This window comes from Sapajus apella, unplaced genomic scaffold (assembly GCF_009761245.1).
Source record: "Sapajus apella isolate SASKATOON/1434 unplaced genomic scaffold, GSC_monkey_1.0 scaffold6, whole genome shotgun sequence".
Taxonomy (NCBI): domain Eukaryota; kingdom Metazoa; phylum Chordata; class Mammalia; order Primates; family Cebidae; genus Sapajus; species Sapajus apella.
In genome coordinates, this window is record NW_022436946.1 from 20,458,663 (window position 1) to 20,482,557 (window position 23,895).

General features: G+C 38.4%; 1 protein-coding gene across 4 annotated transcripts in view; it reads left to right on the plus strand.

Annotated features, from left to right (window-relative positions):
* ARHGAP18 (Rho GTPase activating protein 18) overlaps window positions 1-23,895 on the plus strand; it is a 193,357-nt gene that overhangs the window by 156,038 nt on the left and 13,424 nt on the right. For all 4 annotated transcript variants that reach the window (XR_004267801.1, XM_032274817.1, XM_032274816.1 and 1 more), the window contains 5 exons: window positions 1,423-1,500; window positions 6,198-6,357; window positions 8,291-8,373; window positions 13,477-13,683; window positions 15,436-15,576. Coding sequence is in view for 3 of the 4 variants with exons in the window: in XM_032274817.1 (XP_032130708.1) it covers window positions 1,423-1,500; window positions 6,198-6,357; window positions 8,291-8,373; window positions 13,477-13,683; window positions 15,436-15,576 (669 nt within the window). In the remaining variant the exon portion in view is untranslated. The remainder of the gene's footprint in view (window positions 1-1,422; window positions 1,501-6,197; window positions 6,358-8,290; window positions 8,374-13,476; window positions 13,684-15,435; window positions 15,577-23,895) is intronic.

Below are 23,895 nucleotides of genomic sequence, written 5' to 3' on the forward strand. Positions count from 1 at the left end.
TGAGTAATACCCGTCTGATCTAAAATAATTCACCTAAAATTTTTGCTATGGGTTTTTATCCAGTGTTACTCGAAAAATGTGGTTTTAGAAAATATTCCAGTAGAGTTTTAAAAAATCCTGTACTGCTTTGACTGATCAAAGATGCTTCTCTTTTCCTAAAAATAAATCCTTAGGAATTTTGAGACTACCACATTTAGTTGTTATCAAACTTCCTCAATATCAGTGCATTCTTTGGCCACAATATAACCCAGGAATAGAAGAGGCGAAGTCTTTAAAGAAAAGTTGACATCCCTTCCAATGTTCACATACTACTGTATATCTAACTTCAGAATATCAAGACAAAGGTCAAAAGACCTCATTTATGATGCCAGGCTTTGCTCCTAACAGACACTTTTATGTGCAAGGGAAAAACAGTAAGCTCTAGGTATTTTATAGAGCCTTGTTTAATCATTAAAGGAGGCTTCACTGAAAAACACTTTTTTACATTCTTTTGATACTCTAGAAGATGTTACGCCTTAGGGCATGCAGAGAATATTATAGTAAGATTGTGGATAAGTGAAGAATAGGTCTGTCTTTTATAAAGTAGAGAAGGCAATTGTGAAATGAGAGTGGGTGCTATGGAGGAAAACCTATGCGATGCTAGGAAATGCCTTATATTTAAACTGAGGACATGAAAACTGATTTTCTTAAAATAGCAGAATATGTTCTGTAAAGCCTTTGTGTACTACTGCTCAGGGAAGGCCTCCTCCAAGAAGATCACTTTGCCAAGAATCTGACCACTCTTTTTTCTTCTTAGCCTCTAATAGTTATTGTAATTTCTCCATTAGTCTTATTTTTGAGGTGTTTTTTTTTTTAATCCTTTCTTGTGGGAATCTGGAGTTAGATCAGCGTATTCACTGGGCATCAGGTATGACTTAGAGGCCATATGCAAGGACATTTTCCTTTGTTTAACACCAAAGGCTTAGAAATGAATATTTGCAAACAGTTTTTTTTCTGCATGTCATAAATAATTCTTTCTTGGAACAAGCTAAAAATGAGATGTAAATATGCAAATGCTAGAATTTCATAAGATTTATTTGATTGCAGAATGTAGGTTTCTGGAAAAGCAGAATAAATGGATGTTCTTAGTTGCTTTTGAACAATGAACATCTTTATTTTCTGTTTGGAGTACCACAGCTGTTGTGTGAAATTACACACTTTTGTTACAAAGTAGAATAAGGCCCAACTTTTTCTAAATTATAACTAAAGTTTCTGGACTTACTGTTTTGAAAGATAGTGGTAGTACAATAGCATTCAAAGCCTTATAACATTCAGTTTACATGTCATTGTAATCAGTTTGATTTACAAGTGAAACATATGTTAAATTTGGAATTGTACCTGTTACAAATATCAAAATCAGAATGTTTCTCTGTTTATGCACAGCTGATTTCTCGAATTGAAGAGGGAGGTTTGGAAACTGAAGGCCTCTTACGAATTCCTGGAGCTGCCACTAGAATCAAGGTAATCTCTGGGTTCTACTATTGTAAACATTTTTTTGTTTATTTATACTTCTGCATTTTAAAAGCTAACATGTCCTCTCCACCCTTTTTTTCATTTTTAGTAAAGTAGATAAAATAAAACATAAAACATTTTACCATTCCTTTTCGTGTTTCTACAGTCCCTTCTGGTTTTTGCTAAGTTTTGTTTTTTTCCAAATCGCCATATTACCTATAATAATGCTATGACAAGAGAATGTGATGAGCTAAAATATTAATAGGGTGGGGGTAGTTGTGATAGATTTAGTCAGGATGTGTAGTAGCAATTGAGTTTACAAAAGTCAGGGCCAGGCGTGGTGGCTCATGCCTGTAATCCCAGCACTTTAGGGGGCCAAGGTGGGATGATTGGTTGAGGTCAGGAATTCAAGACCAGCCTGGGCAACAAAGTGAGACTGTGTCTCTACAAAAAATAATTTAAAAATTTAACCAGGCATTGTGGCACACACCTGGAGCCCTAGCTACTCTGGAAGCTAAGCAGGAAGCATTGCCTGAACCCAGGAGTTCCATGTGGCAGTGAGCCGTCATTGCCCCACTGCACTCCAGCCTGGGTGACAGAGCAATAAGACCCTATTTCTTGGAAAAGAAAAAAAAAAAAAAAAGACCAGGAGCATAGACTTCAGCAGATGGGGGAGCCTTGACATCCTATGCATAATTAGTCTTAGTGAGCCGGCCAGATGAGACACTCTCATCTACCTTACTGATTCTGATTCACACAGTTGCCTGTCTTACTGCATCCAGGGTATCCTGAGTCTGGCTGGAAGAATAGTTTCCAGACTTCCTAATTTGAGCCCTCCCTTCTCCTCCTCTGGATGGCATTTCCTTTCTACTATCCCAGGGTACCGTGTATACTCCTGCTGTCATCTTTGTGCCTCATTTTTGGCTCTGGGGGATAAAGTTTCCATTGAATGCCTGATAAAGATGGAATTACCCCACAGGGGATGCATAGTACATATCTGCTCAGGGGGATTTGAAATGTAAAGGGTACTCATCCTTGGAATTGTAGCTGTATCTGGAAAGCAGCCATTAACTGTCACTTTTACCCTATCTTCCAAATTTACCTTTCGTTCTGCACTGAGATAGCACAAGTAACCACTGCCCATATCCAATACATTGTCTTCCTGAATTTGAAAATCTAAGTGAAAATAGGAAAGAAGAGAGATAATCTCTCTTCATTTTCATAAGCCCATTCTTTATGAAATCTTTAGAGCTGGATCAGGACCAAGTGTTTCTCGGGGAGTGCACACTGTCCTGGCCTGTGACTAATGGGCTGTGGTCTTGCCAGGATTGGAATTACTCTTTATACATTCCACAGTTTGCATCACCTGCTTATTTTGATAAGTTGCCTTGATTTAGGACACCAGTTTCGGCCTCCTTGGCTCTTACTACACAGTGATCTCATTTTAATATGATTCGAGTAGCCTGATACATCCTGATCGTAATTTTCGTCTTGTGTCCCCTGGGTTTGATGTCTGGTATGCAGAGGATCCTGAAACTGTGGTGGTGTGTGTAAGTTTGATAACTTGTCATCATCTGACTTCATTTACTAACACCTACGGCACGTTCACCACTAGTCAGTCATGGACATTGTGTGATTCTGAGATGAGTCCTGTTAAGTACTTTCTCTAACACAGATGTAATTCCTCAGAAACAGGTAACATAAACTCATATTACCCATATCGGCAAGATAGTCCTTCCCAATTCACCATTCAAAGCACTCGGGTCCTCATTAGCAGACTGTGATGACCAACTCACAGGAGGCAAAAATACATTGACTTTGGTACAGAATAGTGAATATAATGCAGATTTTACTTTGCAAGGAGAAGGCTGGCAGAAGGACAAGTTTAACTAAGTGTAATTTCTAAGAAGACCAATTAAGTGGATTCAGCTGGCTCAACTCTTCAACCCAGCCTGTTGTCATATGCCAAATTATGCAGCAGCTGGTCCATTATAAATAATTTAAAGGATAATATGCAAAAATTTTGGTTGTCTCTTTCTCCCTAGCCCCACCAAATTTCCCTGTACTGTTCTCTCTCCCTCTTCCTCTATTCTTGCCACTCCTCTCTTCTGGCTCTTCCTCTGCTGTCCTTTACTCCCTCATTCTTTCCCTCCTGTCCCCCTCCTCTTCCTTCCCTCCCTCTCATTCCCTTTTTCCATCTTTTCCTCCCTCCCTCTTTTTTATCTTCCTCCTCCCTTCTTTTCTCCCTCTCTCTTTCCTCCTCCCTATTTCTTTCCCTGTCTTTGCCTACTCCCCTTCACAAATTTCATCAATTACAAAAATAACGGGGGGTAGAGAATGGTCCTTGTGTTAGGAAGAGAACATGTAATTTGCCTTACAAGAAAACAATGAACATGCTTTGGGAGAATGGTTTCATGTAACAGAAGAAAATGACAGAAAGTTGCGATGGTTTCTAACATGATCAGATTTATGTACTTTATAGTAAAGAAGCATACAAAAAATAGTAATTACAAAACTCAATTAATTTATTAGTAATAATTTACCTGACAATCTTCGTAGAGTTCTGAGGTAAGTGAACTAGGTATTTCGAATTCTTCATGGATTCGGACTGTTTTCCACAGCTGGCAGCAGGATGGCTGTGCGTTAAAGACAGGTATATTGATGTATTTTCATGCCTCGTTTGCTGTAGAATTGAGTTTTCCATTTCCCAGAGGTGACTAATGAGAGGTAGCCTTCTGTTTTAGGCCCAGAGATTGATTATGTATTTTGTTACGTAATATACTTCTAAATAATTTAAAACATAGACTTCTTTTTTAGTGATTTTTTTCTTAATTGAATGAAGATTTATAATATGTGGGTGAAGCCCCCAAATGGAAAGGTTATTTTCACCAATCTCTTTTTTTTTTTTTTCCATTTATTTATTTTATTGCATTTTAGGTTTTGGGGTACATGTGAAGAACATGCAAGATTGTTGCATAGGTACACACATGGCAGTGTGATTTGCTGCCTTCCTCCCCATCACCTACATCTGGCATCTCTCCCCTTGTTATCTCTCCCCAATTCCCCGCCCCCAACAGTCCCTCCCCTATTTCCCCCCAACAGTCCCCAGTGTGTAGTGCTCCCCTCCCTGTGTCCATGTGTTCTCATTGTTCAACACCCGCCTGTGAGTGAGAACATGCGGTGTTTGATCTTCGGCTCTTCTGTCAGTTTGCCGAGAATGATGGTTTCCAGGTTCATCCATGTCCCTACAAAGGACACAAACTCATCGTTTTTGATGGCTGCATAATATTCCATGGTGTATATGTGCCACATTTTCCCTGTCCAGTCTATCATCGATGAGCATTTGGGTTGGTTCCAGGTCTTTGGTATTGTAAACAGTGCTGCAATGAACATTCGTGTGCACGTGTCCTTATAGTAGAACGATTTATAATCCTTTGGATATATACCCAGTAATGGGATTGCTGGGTCAAATGGAATTTCTATTTCTAGGTCCTTGAGGAATCGCTGTCTTCCACAATGGTTGAACTAATTTACACTCGCACCAACAGTGTAAAAGTGTTCCTATTTCTCCACATCCTCTCCAGCATCTGTTGTCTCCAGATTTTTTAATGATTGCCATGCTTCTTTTTTTTTTTTTTTTTTTTTGAGACGGAGTTTCGCTCTTGTTGCCCAGGCTGGAGTGCAATGGCGCGATCTCGGCTCACCGCAACCTCCGCCTCTTGGGTTCAGGCAATTCTCCTGCCTCAGCTTCCTGAGTAGCTGGGATTACAGGCATGCGCCACCATGCCCAGCTGATTTTTTGTATTTTTAGTAGAGACGGGGTTTCACCATGTTGACCAGGATGGTCTCGATCTCTTGACCTTGTGATCCACCCGCCTCGGCCTCCCAAAGTGCTGGGATTACAGGCTTGAGCCACCGCGCCCGGTCTTAATGATCGCCATTATAACTGGCGTGAAATGGTACCTCAATGTTGTTTTGATTTGCATTTCTCTGATGACCAGTGATGATGAGCATTTTTTCATATGTTTGTTGGCCTCATGTATGTCTTCTTTTGTAAAGTGTCTGTTCATGCCCTTTTCCCACTTTTGAATGGGCTTGTTTGGTTTTTTCTTGTAAATCTGTTGTAGTTCTTTGTAAATTCTGGATATCAGCCCTTTGTCAGATGGGTAAACTGCAAAAATTTTTTCCCATTCTGTTGGTTGCCGATTCACTCTAATGACTGTTTCTTTTGCTGTGCAGATGCTGTGGAGTTTGTTTAGGTCCCATTTGTCTATTTTGGCTTTTGTTGTCAATGCTTTTGGTGTTTTGGTCATGAAGTCCTTGCCTATACCTATGTCCTGAATGGTTTTTGCCTAGATTTTCTTCTAGGGTATTTTCACCAATCTCTTAATTAAAACTTCATTACTTATAGTTTGTGGAGTGTCCAGGAAAAACTATAAATTTGGGGGGTTTTTGGCCTTAACAGTTAAAAAGTATAAACTGTCTTTTGGCCTTAGGTAGTTTTTTATTGGTAAAGTACATTCGGATTAGAAGAGAGGAGTAGTTTTTCTGAGTAAAAGAAGTATTGACTTTTGCTAGTTTGATTTGTCTTGTCTAAAGAGTAGAATCTCTTGAAAGTAGAAAATGTATCACATTCTCAGCAAGAAAAAAAATGCACTTATAGCTTCTTCTTCTTCTTTTTTTTTTTTTCCCTCTGTGCCTATCAGAATCTTTGCCAAGAACTAGAAGCAAAGTTTTATGAAGGGACTTTTAATTGGGAAAGTGTCAAACAGCATGATGCCGCCAGCCTGCTGAAGCTCTTCATTCGGGAGTTGCCCCAGCCATTGCTCAGTGTGCAATATCTGAAAGCCTTTCAGGCTGTCCAGAGTAAGTGCTATCCCTCTTTGAAGCAGTCCTTCTGCTGGTGCCATCTATGTTCATTGTTTTAATGACATTTGGCATCACAAAGAACGTAACCAGACATATTTGGGTGGACATACTGACTCACTGATGTCAGTGGGTGCTCAGATGCCATGCATTGTTTTCATTTTCTCTTATAAATATGCATTTCTGAATAAACAGATAACAGAATGTTCTCTTTGGGTACAGATTAAATGCATGGCATTTAAGCAATACAATATATTTCAGTGTTAAAACCTGGAAACTTCACGTTTCTCTTATAATAGAATGAGTCACATAACATCTCTGACACAGTTTTCTTGCCAAGTGTTAAAAGCAACACTTACTAGAGAAGCTGTGGATTAACAGTTATCATAAAAGCACAGGGAGAAGTGGTAGGGTCTGTGAGCATTTCTTGAAAAATTAAATTCTGAGGTTGTCATGCAGAAACGTGGAGCAAAGCATTTTGCTGCCTCATTGGTGGAAAGTCACAAGCTGCTTCTTATGTACTTGCTGTCATTTTGTTGTCTTGAGCAAGCTACATTTTAATGTCTCTCTAATAGCTCTCGATTTTTTTTTCCAGTGAGCCTAGATCTTATAAGGTTTAGCTACTGGCCTAATTATCCATTTTACGCCTAGAGGCCATGAAAAAAGTAAAAATGCCATCACTGTATTCAAGTAACCGTATCTTTATCTTTTAAATGGGGACACTTATAAGAGTGAAAGAGGGGCACTAGAAATAATTATGGTGAGCTCCCAGAACTTTGGGAGGCTGAGGTGGGTGAATCGCTTGAGGTCAGAAGTTTTAGACCAGCCTGGCCAACATGGTGAAACCCCATCTCTACTGAAAATACAAAAATTAGCCAGGTGTAGTGGTGTGCACCTGTGATTCCCGCTACCAGGGAGGCTGACGCGGAGAACTGCTTGAACCCGGGAGGTGGAGGTTGCAGTGGGCCTAGATCACACCACTGCACTCCAGCCTGGGAGACAGTGAGACCCGACTCAAAAAAAAAAAAAAAAAAAATTATGGTGAGCTACAGTTTCAACCAGAACTGTGCCAGGCTATTCTTAAAGCACACAATATTGAGATGGTTTCATGAGTCATCTTGTATCATGACATTTCTTCAGAATTTCTAGGAGAGATGGAACTGAAATCATCTTCTGTTTTAAGTATTTTTTCTTAACATATTTCTTCTTTAAACAGAATAAATTACCTTCTGTTGGAAATACTTCTTAATGTTGAAATTGTGCTATGTTGCACACATTTCTTGGATATGGATTAAAGGACCAAATTTATTGCTGAAAAAGAAATGCTGGAATGATTCTAAATATCCATGAGTATTACTTAAATGGGGTAAGGGCTGCCGAAAATGATAGCATCAATGATAATCACCTCTTAGACTGTTTAATTGCTGCTTGGTTTTCTAATTTATTCCACAGGCATGTATAAGCACCTATTGTGTTCCAGGCCCTATTTTACATATTCTTGTTGGAATTAATGGACTCTTACCATGCATTTGTTCACTCACCATTAAAAGAAATAAATTTCACTGTTACAGACGCACCCTGATACCATATCACGGAAGGTCCAATCCTCTATGTCTTTTCATTGGGGAATAATTATCATGCAGAAGTTAAAATTATTTCCAAAGCACTGTTGTGTGTCTGCAAACATAAGGCCGCGCGTCATATGATCACAGTTGGAAGTGAGCATTCTGAGAGAGAGGAAGCTCCTAACAGCAGCTGCTTCTGCTGATCTCCCACAAACACACTCTCAACAAGGCTTGCTGCTCAGTCGTTGTGTCTTACATTTTACAGTAATGTTTATGCCAAATAACTTTTTTCTTCAAAAGTGAAAAAAGAAAGTAAAGGAAAATGTTCAGTAAAGAAAAGAGTTCAGATTTATTTAATCTGTCTGCAGATCTTCCAACCAAGAATCAGCAACTACAGGCCTTGAACCTTCTTGTCATCCTCCTACCTGATGCAAACAGGGACACGCTGAAGGTCAGCTCCATTAATTTACATTAAATATCCCTTAGAACTAAACACAGTAATTTTTCATTATTTGTGGCAAAACAGTACGATGTGTATCTTGGATATGTTCATAAAAGTCTATAAAGAAAAAGCCCACTTTTAAAGACAGAGGGTGAAAGTCTTTAACTCTTTATTTATGAGGTTGTTTTGTTACTAATGTTATTAAGCTTTTTTAAAAAAAATTTTTCACTATAATATTTCTTCTTCCAAACCAGATGATTGAGGTTTATTGCTTAATGGAAGCATGGGTGCTTTTTAGTTTTTTCCTCGTTATTTTATTTTTTGCATGTTTTGAGTTGTATTTAGTAAGCATGTAGTAGTAAGGTAAAATATAAATGTTTAAAACAAAAATGTTAAGCCACATCAGATATAACCCACTACTACCTAAAGATCTTACAGTTTGTAGTTCAAAATGGTGGATTTTGGAATAAGTCATAATGGTGATTTGATACATTTGTTAGCCAAAAGATAGACCAACTCAAACAAATTCTATTTATTTCTCTAAGGGTTTATCCTGAGTTTCTGTTTTATATTATCATTTTGAAGTGATTTGGTCTAATGTTTATATGATTTAATATCATCCATTATAAGTATTGTCAGAAGCTTTCATAATCAGGGGATTGTTCCATACTGATTTATTTTCCTTAACAGCAGAAGTTTATAGAGTAGTTGTAAAAGGTTTAATTATAAACTCTTATAGAAGAAAAAGGAAAAAAATAAATTTAGTAAAAGTATTATCTAAAGTTTTACCCCTGCCTTCAGATATTTCTTCTTCCAAACCAGACGATTGAGGGTCGTTGGTTAATGGAAACATGGGTGCTTTTCAGTTTTTTTCTCCTTCTTATTTTTATTTTTTGCATGTTTCGAGTTGTATTTAATAAGCATGTAGTAGTAATTCATTTTTTTGTATTTAAAATCTCACGACAAGAACTTTCAAGTTAAGAAAACAAATTCACTAGTAGGTACACCTTGGAATTCTTTCCCTGTAATTCATTAAAACTCCTTGAATTGTAACTGCATGAGTGATAGTTCTTTAATGCCCATGGAATGAATGTTAATACTCAGCTGTTCTTGATGAAGCAGCTTAGGGGGATTACTGGAGGTAAAATGCTACATCCGCTACAGGAGAACTTCCGAAGGGTTATTCCCTTTCCTAAGTCAGAAAAAAAAAGCCTTTTGTTTCAAATGAATAACCCGGGAGGCAGCATTAGGTTTTGTTTCACTTTGCTTTTGAGGCAGAGGTCAACTCAGAAAGGGTTATATTCGAACAATATGTGCCCGGGGTTGCTGTGTAAGTGTGTGGAGATTGTGGCTGAGACAGGGACAGGGGGCTCACGACGAAGTGGGGCTGATCATCCAACATGTCCTCTGCTTGCCAGCAATGCTCCTGACACAGGGCTTCAACTACTCAGAAATAGGGAGGAACGTCTTCTTACTCATTGACTTTTTCTTGCCACATCTCTGGGTGACAGCCCTATCAGTGACCAGTGTGCAGTGCGTATTGGAAAACATATGATTTACTTAAAGTATCCCTACATTCAAATGAGTTCAAGTAGTTGTGGGAGGAAGCTCTCAATTCAATATGGCTGCTGTGGGTGTGGCTAATCCAGAACTCTTCCTTGGACTTTGCCCACAAAGTCCCAGGCATGCTCTTTTAAAAATTGTTAAAAAATATTTTAAAAATTATAGGCTAATTCTTACTTTTTGTGTATGAGGCTATTGGAAACATAATTTTATAATTAAGTGGGTGGAAGTACTATTTTTAGTGAAAAACTGGAGATGCAAACAAGTAATTTTACATGTTTATTTAAGCTTTGGTGACTTAATTAGCCTGCTCTGCTGAAGGTTTCAAACTAGAACTTCAATAATAGAACATTGGAACAAGAATGCCATATGTGCAAAGGATAAGCCATAAATTCATTTCTGTAAAAGGGAAGGGAAACTCCACTGCAATATAATTTCGGGAACCCCAACGCAAAATTCTCCAACTTTTCCAGTGCTAGCAACATGCCTTTAGTTGTCATTTGAAGGACAGAATCATGTGCATGACTTGTGTGTAATACTGCTCCAGCAAGTCTAAGATTAAGAGGCACCATGGTCAATACCCCATCTTGGCGTGATAGTAAATCGACAGGTGTGTTTGGGCAAGTTGCTTAACCACAGTTAGTTTTTTTTTTGTTGTTTTTTTAACTTTGAATTATGGTGCATTTGCACCAATGATCACACCTACCTTTGACTTGGAGCAATAGTGAAGACTGATTTCAGATAGCAAGAGGGGACCCATGTTAATATGATTATTGACATTTATCTTTTTTGTAGTTTTAAGAAGCTCATTATATACATTGTCTTGCCTTTCAGGCTGAGAGATAAGTATTCCCATTTTACAAATAAGAAAACTTTAAAGAGCAGAGGTATAGAAATATTTACTCTAACATCACACCTAGCTAATAAGTAATCGTGCTAGGATTCAAACCTGGGTTTTCAGAGAGTGAGTCCAGTGATACATTGATACCACCGGGCCAGTGATAAAATAAATGCTTTTTGAAACAGGGTAGGTTCTCAATGAGTGTATAAAGAAAACGTGATACACACACACACACACACACACACACCCACCCACCCACCCGTAATACTACTCAGCCTTAAAACAGATTGAAATAATGGCCTTTGCAACAACTTGGATGGAACCAGAAGCCATTATTCTAAGTGAAGTAACGCAGGAACGGGAAACCAAATATCGCAGGTTCTCACTTATCAGTAGGAGCTGAGCTATGAGGATACAAAGGCATAAGAATGACACACTGGACTTTGGGACCTGAGGGGAAGGAAGGGTAGGAGAACGGTGAGAGAGAAAAGACTGCGTACTGTGTACATTGTACACTCCTCAGGTGACAAGTGCACCAAAATCTTAGAAATTACCACAAAAGAACTTCCTCATGTCACCAAAAAACACCTATATCCCCAAAACTATTGAAATAAATATATATATATATATATAAAGGGGAAATACTTAAGGTTCAGACAGAAGATACTGCAGTTCCTTCAGCAAGTGCTAGGCTAGCATCTCGTTAATTTTATATTAACTCTCTCTCTTATTCTCTAGTATTCTGATAGTAATATTTCGAATAACGTTATTGCCTATGCATACCACAATTAAAATAGTTTATTGCCTAATCTTTGTAATTTATGCTCATAAAGAAGGAGATATACTGGCCCCTGAACGATTATTTCGGTCTCTGTGGAACAAAATTAAATATTTTTTCCAAACTTCACCAATTAATCTTTTGTCCTCATTTGAGAACATGTTGTTTTATATAACTTTATGCTTGGATTACAATTTAACTTCCTGAGCACCTTACTAGAAATTAGATACATAAATCTCATTGTTAGATATTAAAGCTCTGTCCTTAATTTGTTTCAAATTTTCAAGGTCTATATAGCAGCTAAACTTGATTCAAGAGCAACGTGTTAGCACTTAGAGGAATTTCTTTTCCTCAAATTCTTTGAAAGATAGATACTTTTTTTTTTCTTTTTCCATTTTGGTATAGTGTATTTGGCCTTTTTAGGGTAGGGATTTTAGGCTAACTATGAAAACATGGTTCTTTCAGTAAGTAGTTAAGAATTTAGAAACAAAAACCAGATAGCCCTGTAATTAAATTCTTTCTCCATGACCTGCTAACTGTATGACCACCAGGAAGTTACTTACATTCTCCAAGCATTTTTTTCTCATCTGTAAAATGGGGGTAATTGCAGTGTCAGTCTCCAAGTTAGGATTAAGCAATCTCTCTAATGTGCTTCATAAACTGCCTCATTCAGAGAGAACATTGAATACCTGTGCAGTTATGCTTGCTGCTGTTCTAGAACAAATTAAGAAGGCAAGAGAAAAATCTGAAGCCGTACGTCCTGTTAAAGTAGGGTGACCTCAGCTGCCTTTGGCTTTTGGGGAAGATAGGTTCAGAGGACAACGAGTGTCTGCAGTAGGGGTGGACGTATGTGGCATCGAGCTGAGCATAACCTAACCTGTCCTGATGAAAAGTTCCTTTTCATTCATTTAAAAAAATTCTTAGCTGGGTGTGATGGGTTACGCCTGTAATCCTAGCACTTTGGGAGGATGAGGTGGAAGTATTTCTTGAACTCAAGAGTTCAAGACCAGCCTGGGCAACATAGCAAGACTCTCTCTATAAAAAATCAAAAAAATTAGCCAGGCGTGGTGGCTAATTTTTTTAGCCACCTGTGGTCCCAGCTACTCTGGAGGCTGAGGCAGGAGGATCGCTTGAGCCCAGGAGTTTGAGGCTGTAGTGAGCTATGATCTACCACTACCACTGCATGCTGGCCTGGGCAACGGAGTGAGACTCAGTCTCAAAAAAAAAAAAAAGAAGATTGTCTTTGGTCTCTACTCATTTCCCCCCACAGTGTTCTGTTCTGCCCTGCCCTGCCCCTCTCTTTCTCTCTCTCTCTCTTTTTTTTTTCTTTTTCTTTCTCTCTTTTCTTTTCTTTCTCTGGGTTCCTCTCTGTTGCCTAGGCTGGACTCAGACTCCTAGGCTTGGATGATCCTCCCACTTCAGCCTCCTAGGGATCTGGGACTACAGGTGTGCACCACCATGCCCAGTGCCTGGCTCCTTTGTAGGTTCCACATCAGCCAGATATTAATTGCCTTAGGCAAATGAAACTGAAGTGGAATGAGGGGATTTTTAAAAATCTCAACATAGGAAAGTGTGGCACTTTCTGAAATAAGCCAATGTTTGTTTGATGTTTTAACTTTTCAGCTCTTCATGACTCCCATAGGCCAGAGGTCTGACACTTCCCCACTCCTCTCCCTGCTCCCTAGTTCAGCTATGCGCCATCTCTGCTTCATTCCCCAGTGCCATGGTCCTTCGTAGAAGCAAACTTCCATCTCAGGGAGCATCAGCCAACCGGAGAAGCTTTGCTAGCAGGGCCTGTTGGATGTGATTAGCTGAACTGTGCTTCTACACAACGTGTTTTTTTAATGAAATAAAAATTTTATATGCCACAGTGCTTTCATCTTTTATCTTCATATGTGACACAAATCTCAAAGAATCATTTCTGTTTCAGGCCCTTCTTGAATTTCTCCAAAGAGTAATAGATAATAAAGAAAAAAATAAAATGACGGTCATGAATGTAGCAATGGTCATGGCCCCGAATCTCTTTATGTGTCATGCATTGGGGTTGAAGTCCAGTGAACAGCGAGAGTTTGCAATGGCAGCTGGGACGGCAAATACCATGCATTTATTGATTAGTTATCAAAAACTTCTGTGGACAGTAAGTATACATTATATACTTTGTTCTTAGTGGTTTAAAAAACACATTGCATGTTTGTTATTAGCTTTATTAAATTACATTTAAAATTTGTGAGTGCAGAAAATAGTAATGACAATTTATTCCTATAGGTGAGGAGGGCCCTGTGAATTTCTGTTTTTAAATTATGTCAAAAGGTACCTTGTAAGAAGTACTTTTATTTCTGCCTATTCTCCCATTTCTCAGGGTTTAGACCTGTGTTTTTTTTTTTTTTTCATTTTTTTTGAAACAGATTTTACTCTTGTTACCCAGGCTGGAGTGCAATGGCGCGATCTCGGCTCACCGCAACCTCCACCTCCTGGGTTCAGGCAATTCTCCTGCCTCAGCCTCCTGAGTAGATGGGATTACAGACACACACCACCATGCCCGGTTAATTTTTTGCATTTTTAGTGGAGACGGGGTTTCACCACGTTGACCAGGATGGTCTCGATCTCTTGCCCTTGTGACCCACCCGCCTCGGCCTCCCAAAGTGCTGGGATTACAGGCTTGAGCCACCGCGCCCGGCCTCTTTTCTTTTCTTTTCTTTCTTTCTTTTCTTTTTTTTTAAGTAGAGATGGGGTTTCACCATGTTGGTCAGGCTGGTCTCGAACTCCTGACCTCAGGGGATCCACCCGCCTCAGCCTCCCAAGGTGCTGGGATTACAGGCATGAGCCACCGCACCCAGGTTTGGCCTGTTGTATTTTCAAAAGCCCATGCCGTCTTGGTTTCAGATTTTTCAGTGATTTTTCATAGATCCTTTATTTAAAGGGGTACATGCTTATTGCTGAGAACGTCTTTAAAAATGGTTTCCTCTGTTTCACACTTATTTTGAGCTTGCTTTGACAGCTTATCAGAGCATGGTAGTGGATGAGAGGCTTCGTTGATTAGGTGCTCATTTTCCAGAGAGATTTATAATTTTTCAGAAAGGCATCTTATAAGCATTTAGAAAAAATGACCTAAAGGAATTCCAAGCAAAATTATGATATTGAATATTTCAATCTCTTGTTTGAGGAACCTCCGAACATTAATTTGTTAAAAAGACAGAGTAATGATATTTAGATCCTAAAGTCTTTATTTTTATATTGCTTTATTTTTATAAAAAGACAACTGATATTTCAGATTTTTTTAAATAAAAATTTAATGTCTATTTATTAAATATCAATGTTTGAAATGCCCACATTATTTCATGGTTACATTTTGATACCTGAAAATATTTTGTTTTTGCTAATGTGATTTCTTAGGATAAATTTGTCCTGGATTTTTGCTAGCTACCTATCAGCTCTTGTTTCTTGGGGAGTAGTTCTTTCTCTCGTGACAGCAGCAGCTAGCTGGTTATTAGGAGGGGACTTTAGGTTAGCTAGCAGAACTGTAGGTAGGAGGCTACAAAAGAAAAGACCCGTGGAGGTGGTGGCTTCTACTGCTCGTCACCTCAGGGGGTCTCCAGTCTGGCATGGAAGACGACCACTATGCCCTTGGACTTCACAAAGCCTGTTTTAGAACCTTCCACAGTGGGTGGTAAATTACACCACGTGGATGCTCTGTACACCTGGTAAGTGAATAATATGAAGCATTTTCTTTTCACAGATTTAATGAAGAGTGCATGTAAAATGGCAGTCTTATCAAAAAAAAGAAACTCTTGACTCCTTTTGAAATTTAAGAAATATAGTTTTTTTTTTCTGTCGTTTAAAATGGTGCTATTTCTTTTCCCTCTCTAAGCTTAATTCCCTCTCTTTATAGATTCCCAAGTTTATTGTAAACCAAGTGAGGGAGCAAAACTCGGGAAATCACAGAAAGGATAAAAGAGCCATGAAGAAATTGCTGAAGAAAATGGCTTATGACCGAGAAAAATATGAAAAGCAAGATAAGAGCGCAAATGATGTAAGACAACAGGGGAGATACGTATTTATTCAGATTTTAAGCATTATTTTAATACCAACATTTTTTATTTAATGTTTTCATAGTATAACTTTCTACCACTTACTAGGCTGTGGTGCTACTTGTAAGAGAAAAGACATTAGTAACTATATCTTCCTACTACTGCTGCTAATGATCAGTATTGACAATTGTTCAGGTGTTGGTGACTCAGCATGTGAGTTGTTGGTGGGAAACAAAGGAAGATATCAAGACAAGACTGCACGCGCGCACACACACACACACACACACACACACACACCCCTCTTCTCTCCTGCAGAGACTCTAGTCGCCTGCTGAATATATAATCTATAGTGAGTAAATAATCCCATGTGAACCATTGACCTTTTTTCTAATTTTTTTTTTATCTGTACAATGGGGGAAAATAATCCAAATAGACAAATAGGTTAATGTTTGTATTGTGCTGAGGATTATTCCTGGGCTTTAATAAGTATTTGAAGGTTCTTAATTTGATCAGAAGAATTTTGAGAGCTAAATCGGAAAGAAAAAAATTAAGGCGTTTCAAAAAAGAAATATCTAAATATCTGTATTTACAAACTACTGTAAGAATATTAAGAACTGGGTTTACAATAATAAAATATACATGGCTATGTATACGTTTATGAAGTGAGTTACCAAAGCTGTAGCGTAAGATCATGAAATAAAAGGGTTTCTATTGTTCTATTTGAGTGAACCCACCTCCTCCCTACTACCACCACTGTTGAAGTTGTCCAGTTACATGCTGACATCTTGTGGAATAATGTGAAAATGCAGTTATCAGCTTTTGAATTTTTGGTTTTGGCCTGCTTGTGAATCCAGTAACCATAAAAACAGTCTTTCTTTTGGATTTGCTTATAGCTCTCAATCTTAAAAAAATAACACCTTCTTGGCATTGTAAAAAATTTTAAATCAAGTTTTAAATATTTTTAAAAACATAAAAAGAAATTGTAAATCATGCTTATTTTTTTGAGAAAAGCCTTGATATTATCCTAAAGGCTTTTAAAAGGCATTTAGGTTATCATTTTCGGTGAACTTTAGAATGTTTTATTACCTCTAAGGCCATTGTAAATATGTGAATATAATCTGTTCTGTAGCCCTTCTCATTTATATTAACTTAAGTAACTTTATAGCCTTGTCTTTTTATAGAGCATTTAGCCGTGATACTCTGAGACTCAGGATCTACTTAAGGAAATATTTGTGGTATACCTTATTAATAATAAATATTTAGAAAAAAATGTTTACTCTTTGGAGATGGACTGTTTCAGCAATTTTGTCATTTACGTAAAGAAAAGCATGAACTTCCTTAGTTTGCACTGTGGCAGAGTTAGACATGATCTGGTCTGAGAATGATTTCCGTACTATTTAAAGACTCGATGTCATTTTGAAGCTTGGGATTTAAATACCAGTTTCATCACATATTAGCTGTAACTTCACGTCTTTGAGTTTTGTTTTCTTTTTCTTACGTGAAATTCAGTTCCTGATATAACAAAACGCTACTGCCACCTTGGTGCTAGTCCCCCACTGTATGTTAGGTGTTCCCAGGGAGTCAGGGACTTGGGTGCCCATCCTCAAGGAGCCAGGAGAAGAGATGTGGAAGGCGTGCAGTTCAGAGGTATGTGATTGAAGCCTAACCAGGACACCGTCATCTACAAAACAGGAAGTAAGCATTAGAGAGGCTTCACTGGGGAGTCAATCTGAGATGTGAAAACCAAATCAGTGGTGTTCAGGTATTACTAGAGAAGAGCCATCTAACCTGCAGTGGAAGCTTTCTGACATCACAGCCCATGGCGGAGGCCCATTTGGCCTGTCATTTTGGTAGAAAAATTCTAATCTCCAGCCTGGCCAAGACAGTGAAACCTCGTCTCTACTAAAAATATAAAAATGAGATGGGTATGGTGGTGAGCACCTGTAGTCCAGCTACTTGGGAAGCTAAGGCAGGAGAATTGCTTGAACCAGGGAGGCAGAGGTTGCAGTGAGCCGAGATCGCGCCACTGTACTCCAGTTTGGGTGACAGAGTGAGACTTCATCTCAAAAAAAAAAAAAAATTCTAATCAATATCTAAAATTTAAGTAAAATTTATGTCATTTTATTAGGGAGAATAAATATACACAGAAAACAACTCCAGAACAAGTAGAAGTGCACGCTAAGTTCAAATACTGTGGATATGTGGTTAGTCACTATGGAGTAAGAGTTTTTTGTATGTTGCTTCCAACTGACAACTGCCAGAATTCTAAAACTAAGAGATTTGATGTGAAAGTTTGAACCACCATCTTAATGACAAATGGGTGTTGGGGCATCCCTCATCTTCTGGCAGTAAGGGGCCTGCTTTCCAGCAGGGTGGCAATTGACTGCATTTGAGTAGCAGCTGTTCCCTTTGGATGGAACATGGACCGTCTGCTTTGCTATAAGCCACGCCCCCTCCTTCATTCTGTCTCGTTGCTGTACTTTCTTGACCCGCCTCCAAATCATTTAAATATGCAGTATGAAACTATAGGGCATGAATTTGCCTGGGGGTATTTTTTTCATTTGTTAAACAGTTACTTGATATGTGTCTACTGTGTGCCTACTGTTGGGCACTTGAAATTTAAATTATTGGACAAAACATACAGATCACTGCTCTTCTAGAGATTAAATTCTATAAATAAAAGTAAATCTAGGAAGTAAATAATATAATTTGTTAGTATGTGGTTTATCCCCCAAAATTAATAAAAACGACAGACAAAAGGGAATTGGGAAGGAGATCCCCTTGCACTATTAAGTTGAGATAGTCTGGATATTTATTCATTTAAGCAAAGACATAAAGAAGGGCAGGGATTTGAGCTGCGTATATATCCTGGGAAACATTCCAGGCAGAAAGAGTAGCCTGCAAAAGCCTTAAGACAGGAACTTAGCTTAAGAATTGAATGTAGCTGGAGTGAAGCCAACAGAGGGAATGGTAATATGAAATGAGGTCAGAGGGGCAATAGGACGAGATCACATAGGGCCTTGTAGTCAGACCATCATTTGAAATTTGGATTTACTCTGAGTGAAATGGGGGTTTGAAGCAAAGACTTGAAAATCTATACTATGTTTTAAAATGATCCCTTAGGCTGTTGTGTTGAGAATAGACATAAGAGAGCAAAGAGAAATAGAGAGATCATTTGAGAGGTTCTTGTAATCCAGGTGAGAGATTACGGTGGTTCAGACCACGGTATCCGCACTGGAAAGTGGAGAAATGGTTTGATTCTAGATTTTTTTTTTTTTTTTTTTGAAATTAGAGCCATTGAGATTTCCTGATGGAAATAATCTAGGAGAACAAAAGAGGTCAAAAATGACACTGGTTTTTGGCCTGAGAAATTGGAAGGATGGTATTGCTTTCAATGTCATGATTTCAATTTAGGACCTGTTGAGTGTGATGTGTATTAGACATTTAAGTGGGGATATTTGAAATGTTTGGAGAGAAAATCAGGTCATACTAACTGGCCACTCAGGTGCATAGAGAGACAGGGGTAGAGGGGAAGCAGGAACAGGCAGTGAGAGAGAGAGAGAGAGAGAGAGAGAGACAAGCGCGAGCGAGCAAAGTTTCTATTCCGTGCATGACAGGGAATTGCTGAAAGGTGAGGGAGAGATTGAGGGAGTGTAAGACTGGAGGGTAGGTAGGAGATGGTAGGTAACTTCCTTATTGATGGGGGTATATAAATTGGTAGAATCCTTCCAGAGAACATGGCACGTGGCAAAGTCCTGAAAACCATGCACTTCACTGGACTCAGAAATTCCTCCAAAGAGAGTAATAGCATAAGCATGCAAATATTTATAGTTACGTTCATTGCCATTTTCTTACACTGATCAAAATTAGAGATAATTCAAGAATAGAGGTGGCTAGTTAAATATGTTATGGCGTATCTATACAGTGAAATACCGTGAAAATGTACAGTTGTGTATCTTCACATTGAAGAGATTCGTAATATGTTACTATGGGAAAAAAGAAGTTACAAATCAGTGAATGGTATAGTGCTATATTTTTAGGGGATAATAACAACTATGACTTTAATACTAAGGTTATCTAGATAGGAAGTGATACAGCTAGAATTTGAAACCAAATCATATATGACTTTAAATCCACGGACTCTTCACCTTTACCCTCTGTTTCTTCATAGATCACAGAAATACTCTAAGAAGGATACGTGCCAAAACCCTGAGCCTATGGGTAGTAATACAATGCACATGGATTACTGCTGTTATAAAATGTGTTTTATATGTAGTTCTTGAAATGGTCCTAGGCTAGAGCCAGGGCCCAGTTCAGAATGGAAAGAAGTTTAGAATGTGAGCCAACAGGAACCCTGCACGATGTGGATACTGATTGGATGTGAAGGATGTGGAAGAAGAAGGGAATCTAGAATGACTTGCCAAATTTTGGCCGTGGGTGACTTTAGCATCAAGCAAAAGGAGGACAGACTTAAAAGTCAATTTCTGACACTTTGGGTTAACATGCGTGTGTGAGAGTCGGCTATATGGGTCTGAATTTCAAGGAGCATCCTTCATGGGAGGCACACCTTTGAGATTAGCCTAGAGACTGTCATTGAAGCCATAGAGTGGTTCATATTACACAAGGTGGATGTTTGCAGTAAGAAAGACAGAAAGATATCTCTAGGGATTCCAATATTTAAGTATGGGCCATTGAAGAAGAGCTGCTAAAGGAGGCTAGGAAATAATAGGAGGTAAGAGAAAGTTGAAGGATGTATAGTTTCTCCGAAGCCCAGGCAGGAAGAGTACAGTAAGTAGAAGTTTGGTTAGTAGTGCCAAATGCCTTAGAGAGGCTGAGGAAGGTTAACACTGGACAAAGGTTTTTGAATTTGAAGGTTAATTATGACTTTCTCCAAAGCATTGTCAATGATAATTTATGGAAGAAGCTAGATTGCCAGGGATTGGAGAGTGAAAGAGATTATAGATGATAAAAATTCATCAAAGTAATATTTTTAAGTGGGCCCTGACTTGATGCAGTGGCATGCACCTGTAGCGGCAGCTACTTGTGAGGCTGAACAGGAGGATCACTTGAGCCCAGAGTTAGACGCTAGCATGGGTAACACAGTGACACCCCTCTTAAAAAAAATTTTGTATGCCATTAAAGCTAAGTATATAATCAAGCATTCATATTATTAAGACATACTTGACTAGATAATACTTTGATCCAGATGTATTCAATTTATCTCATAAGGCAAATGTTTTTAGTGACTACAGCATACAAACTGGTCCAAATGTGGATGTTTTTAACACTAATATGTCTTATCTATAAATTATACTGGGAAGAAACAGTTGGAGGAAAAATAAGAAAATTATAGACCATTAATAACAATCGTTTTCGGATAGCCTTTAACTTGTTGGGATTGATAACACACATACCTACACACACACTCCTACACACACACCCCAGAAGTCACGTGGCCTGAGGATATAGCCCTAGCTCTGCCATGAGTGAGTGTGACAAGTCATTTGATCTCTGTGGGCTTTAGTTTCTTTTATAAAATGATAGGGTAGAGCCTGGTTAATGGTGTTTAACCAGCAGTTCACAATAGAGACATCTGTGATATTTAATTTTTTTAAAGTTTTTTTTTAGAGATAAGGGTTTGCTTTGGCACCCAGGCTGAAGTGCAATGGTGCATTCATGGCTCATTGCAACCTCACAGCTGCAGGCTCAAGGGATTCTCTCACCTCAACCTCATGAGTAGATGGGACTACAGGCATGCACCAGCACGCCTAGTTAGTTTTTAAACTTTTTTGTAGAGACAGGATCTTGCTATGTTGTGCAGGCTGGCCTTGAACACTGGCCTCAAGTGATCTTTTCCTCCTCAGCCTCTCACACGTGGGATTGCAGGTGTAAGCCACTGCACCTGGCCTGGTAAAATTATTTTCGAACAAAACAAAAAGCAAACCATGATTGGGTGACTCTCTAGACCCACTGAATCAGAATCTCCCAGGGCAGGATTTGGGTGTATGTATTACCTAAAATCTGGGAGGGTAATTCTGTCTTCCTATTGGTGTGTTTGTGTGTGTGCATGCACACGTATATTTAATTTTATCATGAAACTTTAACACCCACAAGAGTAGAAAGAATAGTACATGAGCCCCCCAAAACCTTTATTATCAACAATCAAACACATTTTTCTGATCTTGTTGCATCCTGTCTCCCACATATTTTTTCCTTTTAGAATTTTTAAGGAAATCCCCGATATCTTGTAACTACCTCAGATTGCATTTCTGCCTACTAAGAATGTGGGGAGCAGCTTTGATGAGCAATTGGTTATGAATGGCTGAATCATCCAGGCCTCAGGGTTGTTGTGACTTAGGGTTGTATGATCTTAACTTCTGCCATTCAAGCTCACCTCTCAAAGGAGGTTCATTTATGAGAGTGTGAGGGCGCGGAGTGGTTCTGTGGGATTCTGTGAAAAATGGCATTCTGCTCACCACATCTGACCTCGTAGGTCAAGGTCACAAAGGGTTTTCTCCATATGGTTAATCTCAGTGTTGACTAGGCACATCCTAGTGTCACACCCTCAATTCACCAGAGAGGAACTCAAGTTTCAGAGGGCTTACATGACTTGCCGAAAGTTCCAGAATAATCTTGTCACATTTTAAAGTGTAGGGCTATAGATATGAAAAAGAAATGTGTTGCTGCCATGGGAAGAACCCTGGCATTGGCAGCAGTGTGGTGTAGATGCTGAGTTCTTTGTGGCCAGGATTGCGTGCCTTTATGCACAATTCTGTTTAGAATTGCATCTCTGATTTCACCGAACAGTTCTCACTGCAAACATTGTCGCAGGTATTGTTTCCAGCATCTGTTTTAGGTCTGGAAACAGTGTCTGGATTTACTTGGGAACCCAAGTGGAAAATCAAATTACAAGATCAAGCACAAAATCTTATTTCTTTTTATGACATTCCCTGATTTTTAATAGTGCATAAAAATACCATATTAAAAGAAAAAATATTAGCACTTATTTCATTGGAAATTAAATGCTTATTAACTATGGAAGTTATTTTAAACCCTTTTTGAAAATCCTCTGAATCTATGAGTTGGATAAAAGTTTAAGGCATTTGGATAACAAAGATCCAATTATAATTAGCACATAGTTCAAGATAGTAGAGAATTCCTTTTATATCACCACTTCCCAGTACTGTCAGTTCAGACTAGGGTGATGAATATGCCATTTTAGTTTAAGATACCTTGCTAAAATGTCCCTGTTTAATTTTCTAAAATATGTGTTATATCTAACCTTCTTTTTGAAAAGGCTATATTTCCAGTTTGCCCTTTTGAAGATAAAGAAGGATTTCTGTAGCATTAAAAAATGTCAGCTTTACATTTAAATTAGCTTTTAATGAAAAAGAAAAAGAAATTAATGTCCCTTCTACAGCCTGACATTAAATTTCTAATCTCTAGAGTGCAAAAGAATGAGCAATGCAGTGTTTATACCTTACAAAAATTCTAAAATTGCTATTTAACCAGATAATAATAAAATTAGATTTAGAAATACAAACTTTAGTTCAATATGTAAAACATGTGAAGACCATATGAGATCATTTTCCCATATGAGATCATTTTCTCTATTACAATAATCTTTGCATGCATAAGAAATTAACAGTCTTGAAGTTGTGAAATCCCTTGTGACTTTTCTTTGATGGTGTATTAGCCAAATACTGCTCTCTTCCAGTCCTGCAATACATCACATAATTACAGTTCACAAGTGCACTCATCCCTATCCCAATGGAAAAAAAATTCAGGGGACAGAGTCCCAACTTTAGATTAAAACATGTGAAATAGAAAGGTTACAAAGATCATACTGTGTACAGATTCCGTTATTATTACGGCTCAGGTTAAGAACAGACTGTTTGGCTTAATGATCAAGCATGTTGTGTCTTTTCAAAGCCTGGCAACTCAATGCAATTAGTATACTAATAGCTTCAGTATTCAATACAGCGTGATTCTAATACGTAATAGTGGTTGCCATACACCATTTAAATGACAGCTTTGGCATGATTTATTGTTTATTGTTTTCGTAAATATCATTTGGCCTTCCTTGTCAAGGTATCCAGCAAAAACTTCCCAGAAACAAGTTTAACTCTTCAGCTTTACCATTACATATACTGGTTAAACCCATTTCTGCTACAGAGATAAAGAGCTTTGTAGATCCTTGTTGAATCAAACTGTCAGTCTCTGTATTGTTGTAAGAATTTGGATGGGATGAATTACTACAGAAATGAAGAAGCTGAGAAACGTTCATATCCCATAGACACACAAACCACACACACTTTCTC